This window comes from Mobula birostris, chromosome 4 (genome assembly GCF_030028105.1).
Source record: "Mobula birostris isolate sMobBir1 chromosome 4, sMobBir1.hap1, whole genome shotgun sequence".
NCBI lineage: Eukaryota > Metazoa > Chordata > Chondrichthyes > Myliobatiformes > Myliobatidae > Mobula > Mobula birostris.
In genome coordinates this window covers 127,815,321-127,835,236 of record NC_092373.1, presented here as the reverse complement: position 1 = coordinate 127,835,236, position 19,916 = coordinate 127,815,321, and the positions used below count along the sequence as shown (strand labels likewise).

The following is a 19,916-nucleotide window of genomic DNA, read 5'->3' as shown; positions in this document are numbered from 1 at the left end:
AGATATAATGGAATAGATTAATACCATGTGGCACATAGACTGAATACTGGAAATGTTATCATGCAGCACATGTTTTCTTTATGTGCTGTGCAATGGATTTGAAGTGCAAAATTGATCATGAAATGTGATTGGCACTTCAGCAAAATACAAAGTGAAGTCATTTCAGGGTCTTTTGTGCATGCACTAAGCATATGCAGAAGTGACAACAGTCACCATACAAAGAATTTAAGTGCTTGCATATGCTGAAGAAATTCAAGGAATAAGAAGAGGATTAAAGCCAGTCGTATCATCAGCTAAAGTTAAGTCCCTGTTGAGCCACTAAAGACAAGCATGGAATCTTTAGCTCTTAATTGTACTTCTCCAAAACTGCACAAAAGGAATTCTGCTTTTTTGAGGTGGGTGGAGTCCCAAGCATTCTGATGAATTCCCCCCCGGGTATCCACCTTAGGTGCCACGATTCCTGATTACTGGAAGGAAGTCATTGCTCCGTAAATTTCCATGCTGCCACTATCAGTGAAAAAAAAGTAAGCTGATTAGGCCCATTAATTAAAGTTCCAGTTTTCAATGAGAGCTGCCACTATAGAAGAACTTGTTATGGCAGCTAGCTGAACTAATGTTTGCTTTCCTTGCATTGAAATTATGTCCAAGCAAGGTTTGTGAGGCTGATTCTGTGATTTCTGCAACCTGGAATGTACGGTTTCTAAGTGCTTATGTTTCACACAAGCTTTACCTTTTTGGGTCCATTAGTTTGTAGAGCTTTCCACTGTGCACTTGTGTTACACTCTTACTGCTTGCCAAAATATAGATTTCACCTGTAAACAACAAATTAAGAAACTATTCAATAATTTGTTATGTGCAATCTGTTATTATTAAATTATCTGCATCAATTTGAAACAATTTCAAACAAGAAGTATTTCTAATCACTTAAAGACTAACTTAGCTTCCTGTGAGCTACTATGTCAAAACAGTTATTACTAAATTAACATGTACACAAACAATTTTAAGTGGTTCCAGATCAACCAAATTAAATCAAATTATTATCTGCCTTAATTGGGTTCAATTTGTTTTTATAGATTTATGCATAACATATTCACCAATATCAGGGGAGTAGGGCAAACTAAATATAATCAGAAATTTGTAGAAAGTTTTGGAAAGGGGAAAAGATTAAGGAGAACGTAAAAGTTCTGTTCTGACACAGAAACTCTCGATGAATAAATATGATTTTCACCAGTCTGAAAATCTGTTGTTTGAAATACATATGTCAATGTGAAAAATACTGTTAACTACATGAATGCTATTTTTTAGAAATAGAAGCTGAAATGGCCATAATTATTCAGTGAAGTCATCATACTGAAGACCACATTCACAGCTGCTTCAATTGGACTAATCTGTGAAATCAAAACACAGTGGCCAATTATTTTCAGCAGATACATATGTGATGATTCACCACCTCATAAAACTTACATAAACCTGCCAAGCACTGACATGGCCCATTAATTCTTGATCTTATTCCAGAATTGAAATATTGCAATATGATCTCATCGTACTTTCATAACTATATGCAAACCGATGAAGCTTGCAAACTACGATAATCAGAATCCATAAAAATTTACTTGCAAAGTACCAACAGCATGTTGTCAGAATGCCCATGTCACCCTCATGGGGAGGATTTTCTGCGTTGGTGGGATTCTGGCACACATTGGCCAGAGTGGAAGTTTCACCTGTCCAAAAGCAACCACTTTATGAAATGAATTGATTTTGTATTAATGAAACTGGATTTTCTGTCTCTACATACAAGCTGGATAGGCTCATGTTTAATAGTTTAAACAACATCCATGCCCTTTGCATTTATGAAGTAAGGTAGCAGAGCATATGGTACTGTGCAAAAGTCTTAGGCACATGTAAAAAAGAATCTGTGAAGTGAAGATGCTTTCAAAAAAAAAATGAAAAGTTTCCAAACATAAAGAAAATAACTATAAAGAGCAGTAAACAGAAAAAAAACTAAATCAATTCAGTATTTGATGAGACCACCCTTTGCCTTTAAATATGCATCAATTCTGTTGGGTACACTGTTGTGTAGTTTTATAAGACAATTGGCTGGTAGGTTGTTCCAAGCATCTCGGAGTTCTTCAGCAGACTTTAGCTGTCTCACTTGCTTCTGTCTCTCCAGGTAACCCCAAGCAGCCTCGATGTTGCAATCAGGGCTCTGTTGCAGAACTCCTTGTTCTTTTTTTCATTGAAGATAGTTCTTTATATACCTTGGCTGTATGTTTGGGGGTCATTGTTCTGCTGCAGATTGAAGTTGGGACTGATCAGACACTTCTCTAATGGTATTGCATGGTGTATGAGTGCCTGCTTCTACTTTTCAGCATTGAGGATTCCATTAATTCTGACGAGATCACCATTTGTGGAAATGCAGCCCCATACTTGCAGGGAACCTCAGTCATGCTTCACTGCTGGCTGCAGAAACTCATCCGTGTAGCACTCCCCAGTTCTTCTATGGCCAAACTCCCTCCTGCTTGAGCACTTGCTGCCATTGTGCAGCACCCCAGTCCTTGTGTCCTTGTGCATATGCGAGTCTTTGTTTCCACTTCGAAGGAATGGCTTTTTGGCCGCAACTTTTCCATGAAGGCTACTTCTGACAAGACTTCTGCAGACTGTAGAGGGGTGTACTGGGTTCCAGTGGTTTCTGTGAGTTCAGAGCTGATAACAGTGCTGGACTTATCCTGATTTAGAAGTGACGTCAGTTTGATGTATCTCTTGTGTGCTGCACTCAGTTTCCGTGGCTGACCACCGCGTTTCTGGTCCTCAACCTTGCCCACTTCTTTGTGCTTCTTCAGAAGAGTACATTTTGAAACTCCTGTCTACTGCAAAATTTCTGCTTGGAGAGGCCTTGCTAATGCAGATGACCACCTTGTATCTGGTTATGCCCACTCTTGCCATCTATTCTATCGGCATCTGTTAGTCTCGTGAGACCATGGATTTGCGCCTTGGAAGGTTTCCAGGGCACAGGCCTGGGCAAGGTTGTATGGAGCAGTTGCCCATGCTGCAAGTCTCCCCTCTCCACGCCACTGATGTTGTCCAAGGGAAGGGCATTAGGACCCATACAGCTTGGCACCAGTGCGTCGCAGAGCAATGTGTGGTTAAGTGCCTTGCTCAAGGGAACAACACACTGCCTCAGCCAAGGCTCAAACTAGCGACCTTCAGATCACTAGACGAACGCCTTAACCACTTGGCCACGCGCCAACACTCTTGCCATGGTGTAAGAATTAATGTTTTGAAGGTTAGACTGTCACATCTGCCACACCCCCATCTTTTAGTTTGGTGTTTGCCCACTTTGATTCCGATTCTGTTTCAGTTAATCAGTTTAGTTCATTCAACTCATGATATCATTAATCTGTTTGTGATCTTTGTTTCATCATGCACTGGGCAATATACCTACAAAGCCATCATGTTTTTATTTGAGAAGTGGTCTGTTACTTAGCATGTTATTTTCTTTAGTAAAATACAAAAATTTCTCTGCAACATTTATTTTTTGGAAACTAAATATTTGGAAACATAAGATTGTTCTCTCCTACTGATAGACTAATGCAGAAGACAAAAACAACTAAAGCAAAAATTATATAAAAAATCTAAGATGCTAAGACTTTTGCACAGTATTGTATATAGAGCAGCTAATGTTTCATATTAGGAAGTAAATAACCTAATTAAGCAATAGTTCAACAGATATATTTAATACACGACTAATTATCAAACACTCTTGCTGCTTCCAACACTTTTTCTCTGTCTGGCTGTTGTAATAAAATGCAGAATTGCAAGAGCCTCATCATATATTTTGGACGTGGTATCATGAGATTTTTTTCATTTAATGTGCAACTGCATGCAACAAGGAAAAAATATCTTATATGTAATCCAAAATTCTGTTAATTTGATTAGATTTGTTTTCAGTAAACGAGAACAAATAATTCCCTATTAGCATTAACCAGAACAGATATTGGTTTTTATTACAAATATTAAGTTGATTCATTACCTAACTCATCTTCTCCAAATCCCAAAACCATTCCTGAAATCTGGCCACTAAGAGAATTTTTGCATGTGGTGCTACTGCCAAGACACAAGGTTCGTTCTTGCCACTGTTTGTTCAAGGGGTTTTGTTGAAGGCTCATCAATTGCCTGAAATTATATGTGAAAACAAAGATGTATCATTATAGATCAACTTTGCAAATATTTTGATGTACGGCTCCTCTTGATCTCACATTGATTTTTGAAATGAGCCTGTAACATGTTCTCAGGTATCTTTAGACTTTTACTGTTTGGCACAAGGAAATTTGCACAATGTTAACTCACTTTATTACAGTAACTTGATACAAGTTAGGCATTAAACTCAGTCACAGGTGTGAGAAATATATAAACGATTACAAAAATAAGATAGAAGGAAGTCTGAATCCAATCCCAAAGACTCAAGTCAATGAAAGCATGGAGCACAAATAAGAATCCTTATCACTCTGCTTACATTACAACATTGTGCTAATTCAACTCGGCAATTGGGTATTAATTTGCCTGCCACCTCATTGAGCTGTGTTTATATTTTACTTGCTTCTAAATATTGATGCACATCTGAAATACCTTCCCTTTGAAACTTAAATCATGGAATCCTATAGTAATTATAAAATACATTGCAAAAATATATCTTTAATTGCAAGAATAAACAGAAGAATTTGATTCAGCTGTATTTAATTGTATCCTAAATATCCCTGGTGCACTTCAACTATTAAAGACCATTACAATCATTTTTTTTGTTTTACTGCCAATGGCATCAGAACATGGTTGCACGAGCTGCTAAATATCATAAAAACGTTTACGCCAATTTCAGTTCTGTAGGTGTTCTCACCTACAGAGTGCTGGGTTGAAGCCATTCAAATCCAGCTCTTGGGTGGTAAGTTTTTTTGAACACATTCAGAGCTGTTTTATAGTTCCTTCATGTTTATATTGGCAACGTTATATAGTTATAAGATCAATACCCCTATTATATTGGCACAAAGCTGTAAGTATAAACAAAGACGCCCAAATCCTTTGAATAACTGCTACAATTTGAAGAATGAATGCTTGGAAAACTGAGTAGTTCTGAAAGAAAAATGCTTTACATTTCCACCCAAATAACCCAAAGACGTAGAACAGAACATAAAGCAAACATGAGTTCATCCAATGGGTTCAGTGAAATATTCTACATCTGAACCAAGTATAACTACACTCACTAACTGTTACCAAGCAGGTTGCTGTTCTAGATGGAGAGTTCAACCATTTGGATAATTTTCACTTTCTCCACTTGGTCAAAATCCAGTGGAGTACAGCCCAGAAGAAATTGCCCATATTTCATTCAACTCATTTCAATGAAATGGAAATTGGATGGATTTTGCAATGTGTGGGCAACCACTCAGGAAGATACTCTGGCAGTAAAAATATACTTGACCTCTGCAATTCAAACAGAGTATACACAAGGTAAGGAGAAAGTAAAGAGGTGAGTTTGATGCGCACAATATCTGAATACTGTAATTTACATAATACTTGGTTTTATTAAATCTTTTCCTTTGCTAGATTAAATACTGTTGCTCAGACTGAGTTCAGCTGAAGGTAAGTACAAGCCTTTGCAAAAACCTATAACTAGTTTGGTATTAATTGGAAGTAAGATTGTAAACTTGACAATAAGAATACATATGGCAAGATGCTATTCATTAACTACAGCTGAGCCTTCAACACTACAGTAAAAGATAAGCTCATCTTTATGCTTCTGAATCTTGGCCTTGGGTCCCCATCTGCAAATTGCCCTCTCCCAAGTCATTGCTCAAAGGTAGTTTCCAACCAGGAGCACAGTTTCTCTTGTTCTTTATAGCTATTCTGCAACCGAAAAATTAATGAGTTGCAGACTGCCAGTAATAAAGCAAATGCATTAAAACATTCAACAGATTGATAAGATAATAATATTATGTACCTAACATACTATATACTCCTGGCTTGTCTATTAAGAACAAACAATATGGACTCAATGATGGGCGATATGTCTACCTGCACTGCACATTCTCCATAATGGCAACACTATATTCTGTGTAAACATGAGAAATTCTGCAGACGCTGGAAATCCAAAGCAATACAAACAAAATGCTGGAGGAACTTAGCAGGTTAGGCAGCATCTGTGGAAATTAATAAACGGTCAACATTTCAGACCAAGGCCTTTCTTCAGGACTGGGGAAAGATGGGGGAAGGAGGAAGATGCCAGAATAAAAAGGTGAGGGGAGGGGAAGGAGGATAGCTGGAAGGTGATAGATGATGCCATGTGGGTGGGAAAGGTAAAGGGCTGGAGGAAGGAATGTGACAGGAGAGAAGAGTGGATCATAGGAGAAAGAGAAGGAGGAGGGGACCTAGGGGGAGGTGATGGGCAGGTGAGACAAGGTAAGAGGCAGAATGGGGAATAGAAAAGGAGGGGAGGGGGTGGGAAAAATATTTTTACCAGAAGGAGAAATTGATATTCATGCCATCAGGTTGGAGGCTACCCAGACAGAACATGAGGTGCTGCTCCTCCACCCTGAGGGTGGTCTCATCTTGGCTCAAGATGACCAGCATGTCGGAACAGGAATGGGAATCGGAATTAATATGCCTACTCACCAGGATGTTACGCTTTTGGTGGATGGAGTGGAGGTGCTTGATGAACTTACGACAGGTCTCACCAATATAGAGGCGGCCACATCGGGAACACTGGCACAATAGACGACACCAGCAGATTTGCAGGTGAAGTGTTGCCTCACCTGGAAGGACTGATTCTGCATTCTATATTTCTTTTTACTACCTTGATGTAATTATGTATGGTGCGTTCTGTCTGGATGGCATTCAAAGGAAAAGCTTTTCACTGTATCTTGGTACATCTGACAAATACAAATCAAACCAATTTACAGCATACATTGGATGTGCTAGATTTTTTGGCAGAAAAGATCACAGAACTGAGTGTCCCAACATAAAACCGTATAACAATTCATTAATGTAATTTATATTGTTCCCACCAAGCAACTGGGAGCTTGATTTAAAATTTAGAATTCATTCTTGCTATATTGCTTTTCTAAGAGGAGTGAAATTAGATTTCGAGATTTTGATAAGTATATTGCAAAATCTGTTTCACGAAGTATACACCTGTTTATAGCATCTCTAATGAGCTTGATAGAGCAGGAATGAAACCTACCCACTCCCCCCTCCCCCAGTGTTCAGTTGCTCAGGGCTCAATTCTGCGAAGTTCCCTGCTGTACTCCTGCACTTTTACTCTCTTGGCTACTGTAATTTGGCAAGGTGCCAAACAGGAAAAGGAAAACTAAATGATATCCAGGACCCAGGTTTACTCAGTGGGAAGTTCTAAGGCCCTGGACTTGTTGCACAAACGCTCTCCCTGCTTGGGCTATAATATTAGTAATCCCACTGATCTACCCTCTTTGTAATCTTCCATCACAGTCAGCAGTAAGAGGGAGAAAAGCTAATGGCACTGAAACTGTAATAGAGAATGTGGACACCACTACTGGTAAGAAACACCCTCTTCGTTACTAGAGGAATTTTCTATAGAACATGGAACAGTACAGCTCAGGAACAGGCCCTTTGACCCTCAGTGTTGTGCCAAACCAGCTAAAGAGTAAATAAAACAAACCATAAACTAATCCCTTTTACCTGCATGATATCCATATCCCTCCATCTTCCTCATATTCATCTCTAAAAAGCCTCTTACATACTTGCCTCTACTACTATACCAGACAGCGCATTGCATTCCAGGCATCTACTGCTCTCTGAGTAAAAAACCTATCCCTCACATTCCCATTTGAATCTACCCCCTATACCCCTTGCCCATCCTCTGGGCTTCCCCCCTCCCCCTTTCTTTCTCCCTGGGCCTCCTGTCCCATGATCCTCTCATATCCCTTTTGCCAATCAACTGTCCGGCTCTTGGCTCCATCCCTCCCCCTCCTGTCTTCTCCTATCATTTTGGATCTCCCCCTCCCCCTCCAACTTTCAAATCTCTTACTAGCTCTTCCTTCAGTTAGTCCTGACGAAGGGTCTCGGCCCGAAACGTCGACTGTACCTCTTCCTAAAGATGCTGCCTGGCCTGCTGCATTCACCAGCATTTTGTGTGTGTTGCTTGAATCTACCCCCTCTCACCTTCAATGCAAGCTCTCTGGTATTAGACATTTCAGCCCTGGGAAACAGACACTGTCTGTCCATTCTATCTATGCCCTTCATAATCTTATAAATTTCTATCAGATCTCCCCTCAGCTTCCACCCCTACAGAGGAAAGCACCCAAGTTTGTCCAGCCTCTCATGATAGCACATGCCCTCTAAACCAGGCAGCAACCTGGTAAACGTCTTCTGCACCCTCTCCAGCGCCTCAACATCCTTCCTATATCGGGGTGACCAGAACAGTATGCAATACTCCAGACCTAAATCTTATCAGCTATGGTAGAAGGTAACATCAACCTTGTAAAGACCACTTCACAAACATCTGGGAAATAGTGTCTAAATCGAGAGAATTGTCCCAGAGATGAATCAGGCAATAGTCTGACGTAATCATGCTCACAATTATATCTCACAATGGTGTTGACTCCTCTGTCACAATTCTTAGGTACGTATTTTCCCAACAGCATGGACAACAGAGTAATATATAGATAGGGGCGACTGGTCTTTAGAAGCCTCACACCAACTTCAGACCCCACTCCCATTGACATGGCAAATATGGAAAAAAAACCCTCCTCCAGATTATGACTTAATGTTCTGCCCCTGCTGCTGAATTAATGTTCTTCAGAAATACCAGAAAGCAGCAAGTACACAGAATATATTCTGGATGAGTGATTTACAAAAAAAGCCTGTGATACACAGAACCAAGTGATCCCACCATCAATAGATAAGACTAACACTTTGTAATCCTGCCACGTTTAGTTGTGAATAGTGGAAAGAAGCTAATGGGCGAGGATGGGGAGAGAAGAGTCCAAGAATATTACCATCCTCAAAAACTAAGACCCAGAAGCTGGGGCCAAAGTCAAGACTGAAGCACTTGCAACTATGTTTAACCAGAATTATTAAACATTTAATCCAACTCAGCTTTCTCCCACAGTCCACAGAAATCAATTCAATTTACCTCACACAAAATTAGGAAAAGGGTAACTATTAGAAAATACACGAATGCATACAACATCACAGATTTAACACTGAAGGCCTAATCTTTACAGTACACTTACAACTCTGACAATGTGTAAAATTGCCCAGGCATTACCAGTCCTTCAGACAAATCCAATCCGGAAAATTTTTGTTCATTCAATGTAAGCTCAATCATCAGTAAAAGAATGAATGTTGTCATCAAAAATGGCCAAGCTGGGCCTTGCTGGGACTGTGGCTTCAGATCTCAAAACAGAATAAGACGTGGAATAAAGAAATGAACTGTGTTGGTGAGATGAGAAAGACAGCTCCCAATGCAGGGAGGGATCCACAAATCCTTCTAAAATTGAAGTCGGTGGACAACAGCATTAAGCACATGGGGACACCACCACTTACTTGCAGGCTCCTTGACTTGGAAATACATTCCATCACCAAAGGTGTGTCTAAATCCTTTCAGCAGCACTGTGAGAACCTTCACCAGAAAGGGCACTCTTGCTTCTCAAGAGTAATTATGGATGGGCACTAAATACCGGCCTTGCAAACCCCCTAAAAAAAGAGCTATTTACAAGTGACGCAAGAAGACAGCAGCACCAACTAGCCCTGTCATGAATATTGCTGTGATTAAATTAACACCTATAGCAGCATCTTACTGCATGTCTCTTAACAACATTGGAGTAAAATGCTGTGGTTGAATATATGGGCATAAGAAAGCTTCTCAAAACTGAACTGCTCAAATAGCGGTAGTGGACAGTTTACGAGGCATTAAAATTAATTTTGCCAGAGCAACTGTATTGTCAAAAAGACTTCCACATTCACAGCATTAAGTAGAGTCATTCTTACATTTATTATGATTAGAAATTGAGAACTTGCAGCAGTAATCAAAATTTCCTTATTCTATGATTCTTAGAACAACTTTAACTTTCAAGGATACAAGGACAAAACCTCCAACTTCATCGCGGCTGTTTTTAATGAAGGGAAAAAATCATTCTAAGTGGTAATCCAGCTTGCAAAGTGTAACACAAAATCAAGCTGGTTGGAAAGGAGAGTTATTATCTCATAGAAATAGCCAAGCTGACAATAAGTAGCTCAACACCAAGGAAGAAGTAATTGTCAATACATTGAGAAAAGCAGCAACAATGCCCGGTGCTTTTAGAGATAATCTAAGGAACCATTGCTTGACAGGATGGGATAGAAAGAGCATTCATCACCTTTTCCACAGTGACAAAGTTAATACTTTGGATTTGAAGACAGTCCTTGGTGAAGCTTGAAATTATTGCCTTGCTGTCTATCTGTTCCATAAAACATTATTCAAGTTGGAGAGGATTTGGATGCAGAAATTGATGGCTTTGTTGCCAAGACTGCAGACGATATGAATATAGGTGGAGGAACCAGATAGTGTTGAAGAAGCAGGGTGTCTACAGAAGGGCTTAGACAGATTGGGAGAATGGGTAAAGAAGTGCCAGATGGAATATAGTGTAGGGAAATGTATGGTCATGCCCTTTGGTAGAAGCAATAAGTGCGTGGACTATTTTCTAAGTGGGGAGAAATTTCAAAAATCAGAGGTACAAGGGGACTTGGGAGTCCTTGTGCAAAATTCCCCAAGGCCAAACTTGCACATTGAGTCGGTGGTAAGGAAGGCAAATGCAATATTAGCATTCATTTCCAGAGGACTAGAATTCAAAAGTAAGGATGTAATACTGAGGCTTTATAAGGTATTGGTCAGACTGCATTCGGAGTATTGTGAGCAATTTTGGACCCCTTATCTAAGAAAAGATATGCTGGCATTGGAGAGGGTCCAGAACAGGTTCATGTGAATGATCCCAGGAATTAAAGGGTTAACATATGAGAAATGTTTGATGGCTCTGGGCCTGTACTCGCTGGAGTTTAGAAGAAGGAGGAGGAATCTCCTTGAAACCTATCGAATATTGAAAGACCTAGATAGAGTGGATATGGAGAAGGGGGTGTCCAGAACCAGAGGGCACAGCCTCAGAGTAGAGAGACATCCATTTAGAACAGAGAGGAGGAAATCTTGAAAACTTTCTTTAGCCAGAGGGTGGTGAATCTGTGGAATTCATTGCCACAGACAGCTGTGCAGGCTATGTCACTGGGTATACTTCAGGCGGAGGTTGATAGATTCTTGATTAATCTGGGCCTTAAAATTACAGGGAGAAGGCAGAAGAAAGGAACTGAAGTGGCTAATAAATCAGCCATGATGGAACAGTGGAACAGACATGATGGCCTGAATGGCCTAATTCTACTCCTATCTCTTGTGGGATCACATAGATAGATGGGATGCAGTGAATTGCTGAACCACAGTTCAAAGTAAATTTATCATCATATACAACTCTGAGATTCATTTTCTTGCAGGCATACTCAATAAATCCATAACAGAATCAGTGAAATACGCACCTACTTGGGTGTTCAACCAGTGTGCAAAAGACAATAACTGTGCAAATTCAAAAGGGAAGAAATAATAATATTACATAAATAAACAATAAATATCGAGAACATGAGATGAAGAGTCCTTGAAAGTGAGTCCATAGATTGTGGGAACAGTTCAGTGATGGGGCAAATGAAAATGAGTGAAGTTATTCCCTCTGAGGGGTGATAACTGTTCCTGCCATCCGATTTCTGAATGGAAATTGAACCCATGAACATCAGCTCATGACTTTTTTATTTCTAGTTTTGCACTATTTATTTAACTATTGTAATATATACAGTAAATTACAATTTTTTCTATTATGTTTTGCATTGTAATGCTGCCACAAGGACCACAAATTTCACGATACATTCCGGTGATGTTAAACCTGATTCTGACTCTGAATTCTGATCCTGGTGGTGTGGGTCTTGAGGCTCCTGCACCTTCTTCCTGATGGCAGCAGTGAATAGAGAGCATGACCTGGGTGATGGGGGTCGACGATGATGGATGCTGCTTTCTTGTGACAATGCTTCATGCAGGTATGCTCAATGGAGGGGAGGGCTTTACCCGTGAGGGACTGAGCTGTATCCACTACTTATTGTAGGATTTTCTGTTCAAGGGCAATGGTGCTTCCATACCAGGCTGTGATGCAACCAGTCAATACACTCTCTACCACATATCTATAGAAGTTTGTCAAGGTTTTAGGTATCATGCCAAATCTTCACAAACTCCTAAGGAAGTAGAGGCACTGCCGTGTTTTCTTCATAATTGCACTTAAGTGCTGGAACCAGAACAGGTCCTCCAAAATAATAACGCCGAAGAATTTAAAGTTGCTGACCCTCTCCACCTCTGATCTACTGATGAGGACTGGCTCACGGACCCCAGGTTTCCTCCTCCTGAAGTCAATAATCAGCTCCATGATTTTGTGGACATTGAGTAAGAGGTTGTTGCTGTGACACCACTCAGCCAGATTTTCAATCTCCCTCTGCCAATTGGGTTTTTACAATAACCTGATAATTTCATGATCATTATTACTGATACTAACCTTTTAATTAAACCTATTAAAAAATAATTATCTGAATTTAAATTCCCCAACTGTGGTGGTGAAATTTCAATTCATGTGCCAGATCATTTGTTTAGGCACATGAATTGTCCAAATTACCAGTCCAATAACATGACCTCAATACTATCAAGTGTTAAGTTTACTTAAACCATAAAATTCTCAAGCTTTAACGTGGATTTCACTTTGGACTCTCTCAATTATTCAGGCAGAAAAATAGTCCCCTGACAATTCCCTTGCAACCAATGTTGTGTTCAGTCAACTGATATAGAAATTGCATCATGTGAAGTTAACACTTCATCCAGGTTCATACAAACAACTGAATATGAAAGGCTTCAGCTGGAAACATCGACTATTTATTCCTCTGCATAGATGCTTCCCAACTTGCTGAATTCCTCCAGCATTTCATCATTTGTGTACCTGTTCAATGTGATGAAGGCCTTCACCCCATTCACCCTTTCAGGGAGTGGGTTTCTGATTCTCACTGCTCCTTGCGTGGAAGCTTTCTTAGCAATTCACCTCCACACTTTGTAATGGAATATCTGCTAGTTTCACATCTTGGCCACAGAAAATAGGTCCTTTCTGTCATTCTTGTCTAGGTCTCTCATGATTTCTACCATCCTCGCTTTCCTATATGTGAAAGTGAACTACCCCAATGTCTCCTCATAAATTTAATACTTTGCAACTCATTGTGAACCTTCTGTGCCGCATTAAAGTGCCAAGCTTTGTCTTCATTCTCCATGATGCAATCTGGAGGAGTGATAACATTAAACATGTTGATCTCTGTCTCAATCATCTCAGTTAGGGTTCTGTTGTTAGTGTGTCATCAGCTTTGCCTGATTACCTATTACAGACTGAAGATGACAATTTACCTCATCCACATCTCCTGCATTTCTCTTCCAATGCTTCCATGCAATGCCTGGGAATTCTCACCCTTTGCTGCTGCATCTTTCTATTCAAGCTTAATCCGAACCTCTAAGTCAACCAACAGTGGATATTTACACAGACTCTGTATTTAGACTGGAAATGTAACTCTATAACAACCGACTTTCCTCAGAACTTTTCATGAAAGATTGCACTGCGTGTGGCAAGAAAATAAACCTATGGGATGACATTTTTTACCCTGCTCACAGGCATTATTAATTTTAACATATTCAAGAAGTGCATATTTTATGAAATGAGAACCTAAACAGGAGCAGAAATAGACCACACACTAACCCTTGATTAAAAATCCACTTTTACTAGTTTCCTTAATTCCGTCTGAATCCAAAAGTCTATGGATCTTTGCTCTGAAAATAATAACTGAGCATCATAGGCCCTCTGGAGAAGAAAATTCTGAGGATTTACAATCCTGAGTGAAGAAATTTCCCCTCATCTCCATCCAAAATGGCTGACTTATCCTGAGGTTAACCCTTAGCTTTCAATCTCCACCGAGGAACGGTTTTTAATTTTCAGAGCAGGGAAAGGTAAGTAAAAATTATAATAGTGGTTGGAGAGAAATATTAGGTTTGTTCTAACCAGGAATGAAAAACACCACCAATGTAGGACGGGATGTTCCTGATTCCTGAAGTGACAAAATGTATAAATCATTCTGCATGTTGTGTTATATTTCAAAGAGTGATTCCTTTGTGTGATACTGTAGAACTTTTACTTTGGTAAATGAACTATAATACCTGCATTAGTGTTTTCATTTCTTTAACTTAAATTCTAGATGTAATTATTTTAAATTGCTGTTTCAGGAGTAATACTGAGGTTCGTGGATACCAACACCAACATCATGCTACAAAAACTAATGGGCACATTTGAAATTTTAAAAAATGCTTCTAAAAAGTTACCTCCTCACTCAAATAGAAGCAAAAACCTGAGATCCAAATGGCAAGTAAGTTCATAGTTTCTGTGCACATAGTGAAATCGAAACCCTGGCAGATTTGGGAAGGCTAAACCTGTCAGTTTTTTGTACAAGTGAAGTTATTAACATTGGAAACAATGGATCACACATATTGCACTAGTTTAGACCTGGTGGAAAACCTGACACCTAACTGCATTCATTGGAGATTGTAGGGCTTTGTTTTAAGTACTGTCACTTTTTGGCAGAGGAGAAATAGAAGGCAGGAGAAGGAGACAGTCCCTTGGGTGGACATTTAGCTCCATCTCTAAACAAAATGTAAACCGGCTGTGATCCTTTGAAAGGACTGCGGGCTGTATTGTTTGATATCCAGCACAAATGGACAGACTATGCAAAGTGCTTCTACAGACATTATAATTAGCACTTATGTGAATGTGTGCAAAACAAAACCACCCCTCAGGTTGAGAACCAGGCAGTTATGAGTAATTTTTAGTAGCACTTCTACTTCTGGTAATGGATAGAAAGTGAACCTGCATACCATGTACATTTGACTATGAGGAATTTTAGCCACTATCTCCCTAAATATGTTTAGCTTTGCACTAAACTTTCTATCAGTCTTGAAACTTCCACCTCACATTCAGATTTAATTTATCACATGTACATCAAAGCATGCAGTGAAATGCATCTTTTGAGTTAACAACCAACATACCTAAGGGTGCGCTAGGGGCAGCCCGCAAGTCTCGCCACACATTCCAGCGTCAGCATAGCATGACCACCATGCTCGGCAGAATACAAATCAGAACATACCAGGCGACAACAGTAAAACAAGCCCCATTTCTCCCTCTCACTCTCCCATGCACATACACACTCCTCTAACTCTAGGTCTTCTTTGGCCCCCAGCTGTGGAATTGCAGGCATTTGGCCTTCGGCCTCCCCAGTGGACTTGCTGACTCAAGTGTCGGGCCCTCAGGCCTCAATATCTGCACTTCCAATTGACCTTTGGGCTTTGATCTGGATTGCCAATCCACCTTCGGGCCTCGATCTTCAAAATCCGCCCAGTACTCGCCAGTGACGATGAAAGGGAACCCTGGATGAGGGCCTGAACTCCAGGCCTCTAGATCCGGACCCTCCGATGATGGGACAGCGAACATTAGGTTTCGAACTCTGATCTAGCGATTTGTGCACCTAGGAGGTCACCTACCCCCATTCCTTGCTGGTCTGCCAATATCCAGCTATGATCTTCAAACGCGGAGTGGAGAGTTAGACATCAGCCTATCCTCTAACTCCCCCATGTCCCTGTCTCTACCTCTGTCCCCAAAACCACCCTTACAAACCTAAAAGACCCTAAAATCAATGAAGTCTGGGCCACAATCTCAGCAGAGACCACAGCTCAGCGCCATCTTGGTGAACGTATTTGAGGAAGTTCATAACATAACCTGCATACATGTACTTAACCTGCTCAAATTAATGTTAAATGTGATTCATATCCATCAGGGGAAACAGGCCCTATACATACAAATAGATATGCAGGAATGAGAATTTAATACTAGGATATTAAGTTAATATTAAAATATAGATTACAGAGTTTTTAATAGTGAAGAGAAGACATGCAGGCTGATAGGTTAACTGGCCACTGCAAATAGCTCCTTGTGTAATTGAATGGTAGAATTTGAGTGAATTAATGAAAATGTGTGGATTACTGTAAATGGGTTCTTGATGGTCAATATGGTGTTGTAGGCCAAAGAGCCTGTTTCCATTTTGTATGACTAAATGACTCCATACAATACAGTATTCTGCACCAGCAGAATCAGTGTTCTTGTAACAGCATCATTAGGTAACCTGAAAAAGAAAAGGATCTTGCCTATATCACAGTGTATGAAAATTAAATAGATAGATATTAGATAGTTAAGGCAAATCTGTGAAAAGAATTATTTAACATTTCAGATGGCTGGCGACCATCATCTGATACACACGATATAATAAGAGCGATCTTACTTTGATACTAGAAATCCCAAACTATTTGCTGAAAAAGAGAGGAATGAGTCTGCCAATCACACACTGGAGAGAAAAACGTCCATAACAGGAAACTTCCAGAGACAATAATTTAAAATGCTAATCTTCACTGGAGAAATAAGCAGAACTGAATGGAAGCCAGAATGGATTTGTCAAAACAAACTAGGTTTCATTGTTGATCTTTCTCTATAATAAAAGTAATGGAAAGAGCTGATTAAGGTAGTGCAATTGATGTTCATGGAGACTTTCAGAAGGCATTTAATAAAGTACTTTTAGACATAGGCAGAACTGAAATGCAAGGTAATAAAAGAGAAGTGGATGGGTTGAGTTGTTCTCCAATCTTGGCAAATTACTTGTAAACTTTTCATCACAATGCAAGGAGACATCATCAGTGCGTTGTTAAGAGAAGTGCTTGAGTGGATGCCTGATTAGCCCCTTCAACGTAAGATATTCTTCAACTTTATAACTATTTATACTATGTCAAATTATGGCAATAATAAAACCTAGGCTATTACAGGGAATACCATAGTGCAGCAATCAAATCATTGCTCATGTACTGGTGTGTTAATTTCCATATCAGCTCGCTGGGACATGAGATTTTTTTCTACCTTTAATAATCTAAAACACTTCAATCAGATCATTCCCTATCACATGTACACAATACAAGCCTAGTCAGTGACATCCATAACTTTAACCCTGATATAATTCAGAAACTCTGTCTAATACATTCTTCTTTGAACTTGACACAGAATTCTCCATAAACATGAATGAAATGCATTTACTTGCTTACAGTAGCAAGTGCGTATCAGATTACTGAGTGGATAACTTCACGCAAAATCTTCACACATACCCATTCCGGTCTCCAAAAATGTAATTTCCAAGAAGTCTTCTAGACTGGCATCCTCTGTATATAAAGCCCCCCACTAAAGGACTGTGACTGGAAGATTTAAATTCAACCGCTGGAGGCTCTGTTTCTAGAAGAAAGAGATGATACAAATCAGAAATAAATTTGCTTTACTGGCATTAACCATGGGTTCTGGGTGTCTGTGTTGGGGGGGGGAATCATACTTGAATGAACTGTCTGCAATTTTAATCACAATATCAATTGATAGCATTTAATATTTTTACATTTATAAATTACTAATTTTTAAAGTAATTTCAGGTCATACATATTGTATTTATGAGCAGCTGTTTAAAGGAGCAATCACATTTTGAGATTAACAATTACCATAGTCTTTTCCTCTTGTTATCTTTATTATTCTTCCTGATGATTTATTCCAAGTATTTGATTCTGAACAAAGTATGGTCAGATTGCCATTGGAGTCCCTGAGATGTTGATCCACTGCACACCTATGTAAAATCAATACAGGATTTAGGAATACTTGAGGGGAAAGAAATGATTCGAAATACACTTTATTTAGCTTAGCATTAGTATCTATGCCTGCATTTATTTATTTAGAAGTACAGCATGGTAATAGGCACTTACAGCTCAATTACAACTATGTGACCAATTAACTTACGAACCGGAACGCCTTTGGGACATTGGAGGACCCGGCAGAAACCCACACTGTCATGGGGAAAATGTTAAATCTCCTTACAGAGAGCAGTGGAATGGAAGCTGGGTCACTGGTGCTGTAGCAGTGTTACACTGACCGCTATGCCACTGTGCCACACACGCTGTTGTAGAATATGTTACTATATTCCCAGTCAGTAACAAAGATCAAGAACCTAGTGTAAGCGATATATTTAGCAACTCAACATTTCATGGTTATTCATCTTTTCCTTTTAATTTGGCATTTGTTGCTAATTTCCAGGCACTTTGTTAGAAAAGGTTTGCCTTTAGGAAATAGGGATTATTAAGTGTAATTCACTCAGGTCATGTCATGATAATACACGGTTCACTTTGCACTGGCAACTGAGATAGGGAACCATGTGGATTCGCTACAGCACTGAACTGACTTTGCAGCTGTGGCCTGCATCCATCGGCAATTGTCTCAACGCGGAATTGGCTCTGTGGCTGTGGCCTGCAGCCATTGGCCTCCTGCATCGACTTCACTCACCTCAGCACTGAACTGCCTCCGTTGCTGTGAACTCGCTACCGGAGACTCTACGGTTAATGCTCTGTGTGTGTTATTTGTTTACTTTTTTATTATTTGCACAATTTTGTTCTTTTCTTCACACTGACTGACTGTCTTTGTTGCGTGGATTTGTTTAATGGGTTCTATTGTGCCACATTATTTTGTGGCTGCCTGCTAGAAGACGAATCTCAAGGTTGTATACAGTATACAAAGTTTGATAATAAATGTACTTTGAGCTTTGATACATCACCTTTCCTGACATTATACCAAAATCTGTTGATATAACTTGGGCTGAGAAGATTGAGGAAATTAAATCTCTCTCAGTATGAAATAATAAAAGGTAGTTTGGCTTTCACCAAACTCCCATTCATGTTAATAAATACAAAACACCCCAACATTTAGTTTCCTAAGCCAGACACTTCTAATTCCTTGAGTGTCAGGGATCAAAAAAAAATTACATTCATTACTTATTGCATTGCTTATTTAATCTAACTCATTAACATATATATACTTACTGTATTTCACAGGTTTTTTCCCTCTATTATTATGTGCTGCATTGTACTGCTGCCGCAAAGACAACAAATTTCACAATGCATGCCAGTGATATTAAATGTGATTCTGATTCTAATGTCTACTGAGTTCCTGGTGATCCATGAGTTGTTCCGATAGAAAAGATTTATCTTTTGCTTGGTCTTCTGTTGATCCTGCCGGGAATTATACTGTGGCTCTGAGCTCTCTAATGTGCTCACCATTCCAGTAGAATCTGCCAGTCCCTGTATTAGTGAATAGCTCCCCACACTTGCTCTCAGATTACATGTCTGGAATAGGATTTGAAGCTTATAACCCTCTGTCTCTACTCATAATACAATAGAACAACTTCATTCACTGACAACATACACAAAAAAAAAGCTGGTGAACGCAGCAGGCCAGGCAGCATCTATAGGAAGAGGTACAGTCGACGTTTCGTCAGGACTAACTAAAAGAAGAGCTAGTAAGAGATTTGGAAGTGGGAGGGGGAGGGGGAGATCCAATTTGACATTCATTTAGGGCATGATAAAGTAAGGGGCTGGATTAATGGGTTAAAATAAGAAGAAATAAGTACAAATCACAACATGGCAGCTCAAGTATCAGAATTCAATTTTGAAAATCTGTAAAAAAAAACTAATCTCAGTAAACGTAGCCACAATTGTGCAGACTGTAAAATTCCAATTAATACCCTGAGGAAGGAACCCTCCCATATTTACGCTGTCTGGATTTATATGCAACAATACAATATCAGGAAAATTCTTTACCAGTATCCAAAACTGCTGCAAATAGATCTTCAAA

At 39.5% G+C, this 19,916-nt stretch overlaps 1 protein-coding gene across 3 annotated transcripts in view; it reads right to left on the bottom strand.

Moving 5' to 3' along the window:
- The window catches only part of hhip (hedgehog interacting protein), a 133,908-nt gene that overhangs the window by 38,864 nt on the left and 75,128 nt on the right, over window positions 1–19,916 (bottom strand). For all 3 annotated transcript variants that reach the window (XM_072256015.1, XM_072256016.1, XM_072256017.1), the window contains 4 exons: window positions 17,741–17,862; window positions 17,363–17,486; window positions 4,031–4,173; window positions 731–812 (listed from right to left, as the gene is read on the bottom strand). In XM_072256015.1, coding sequence (XP_072112116.1) covers window positions 731–812; window positions 4,031–4,173; window positions 17,363–17,486; window positions 17,741–17,862 — 471 coding nt within the window. The remainder of the gene's footprint in view (window positions 1–730; window positions 813–4,030; window positions 4,174–17,362; window positions 17,487–17,740; window positions 17,863–19,916) is intronic.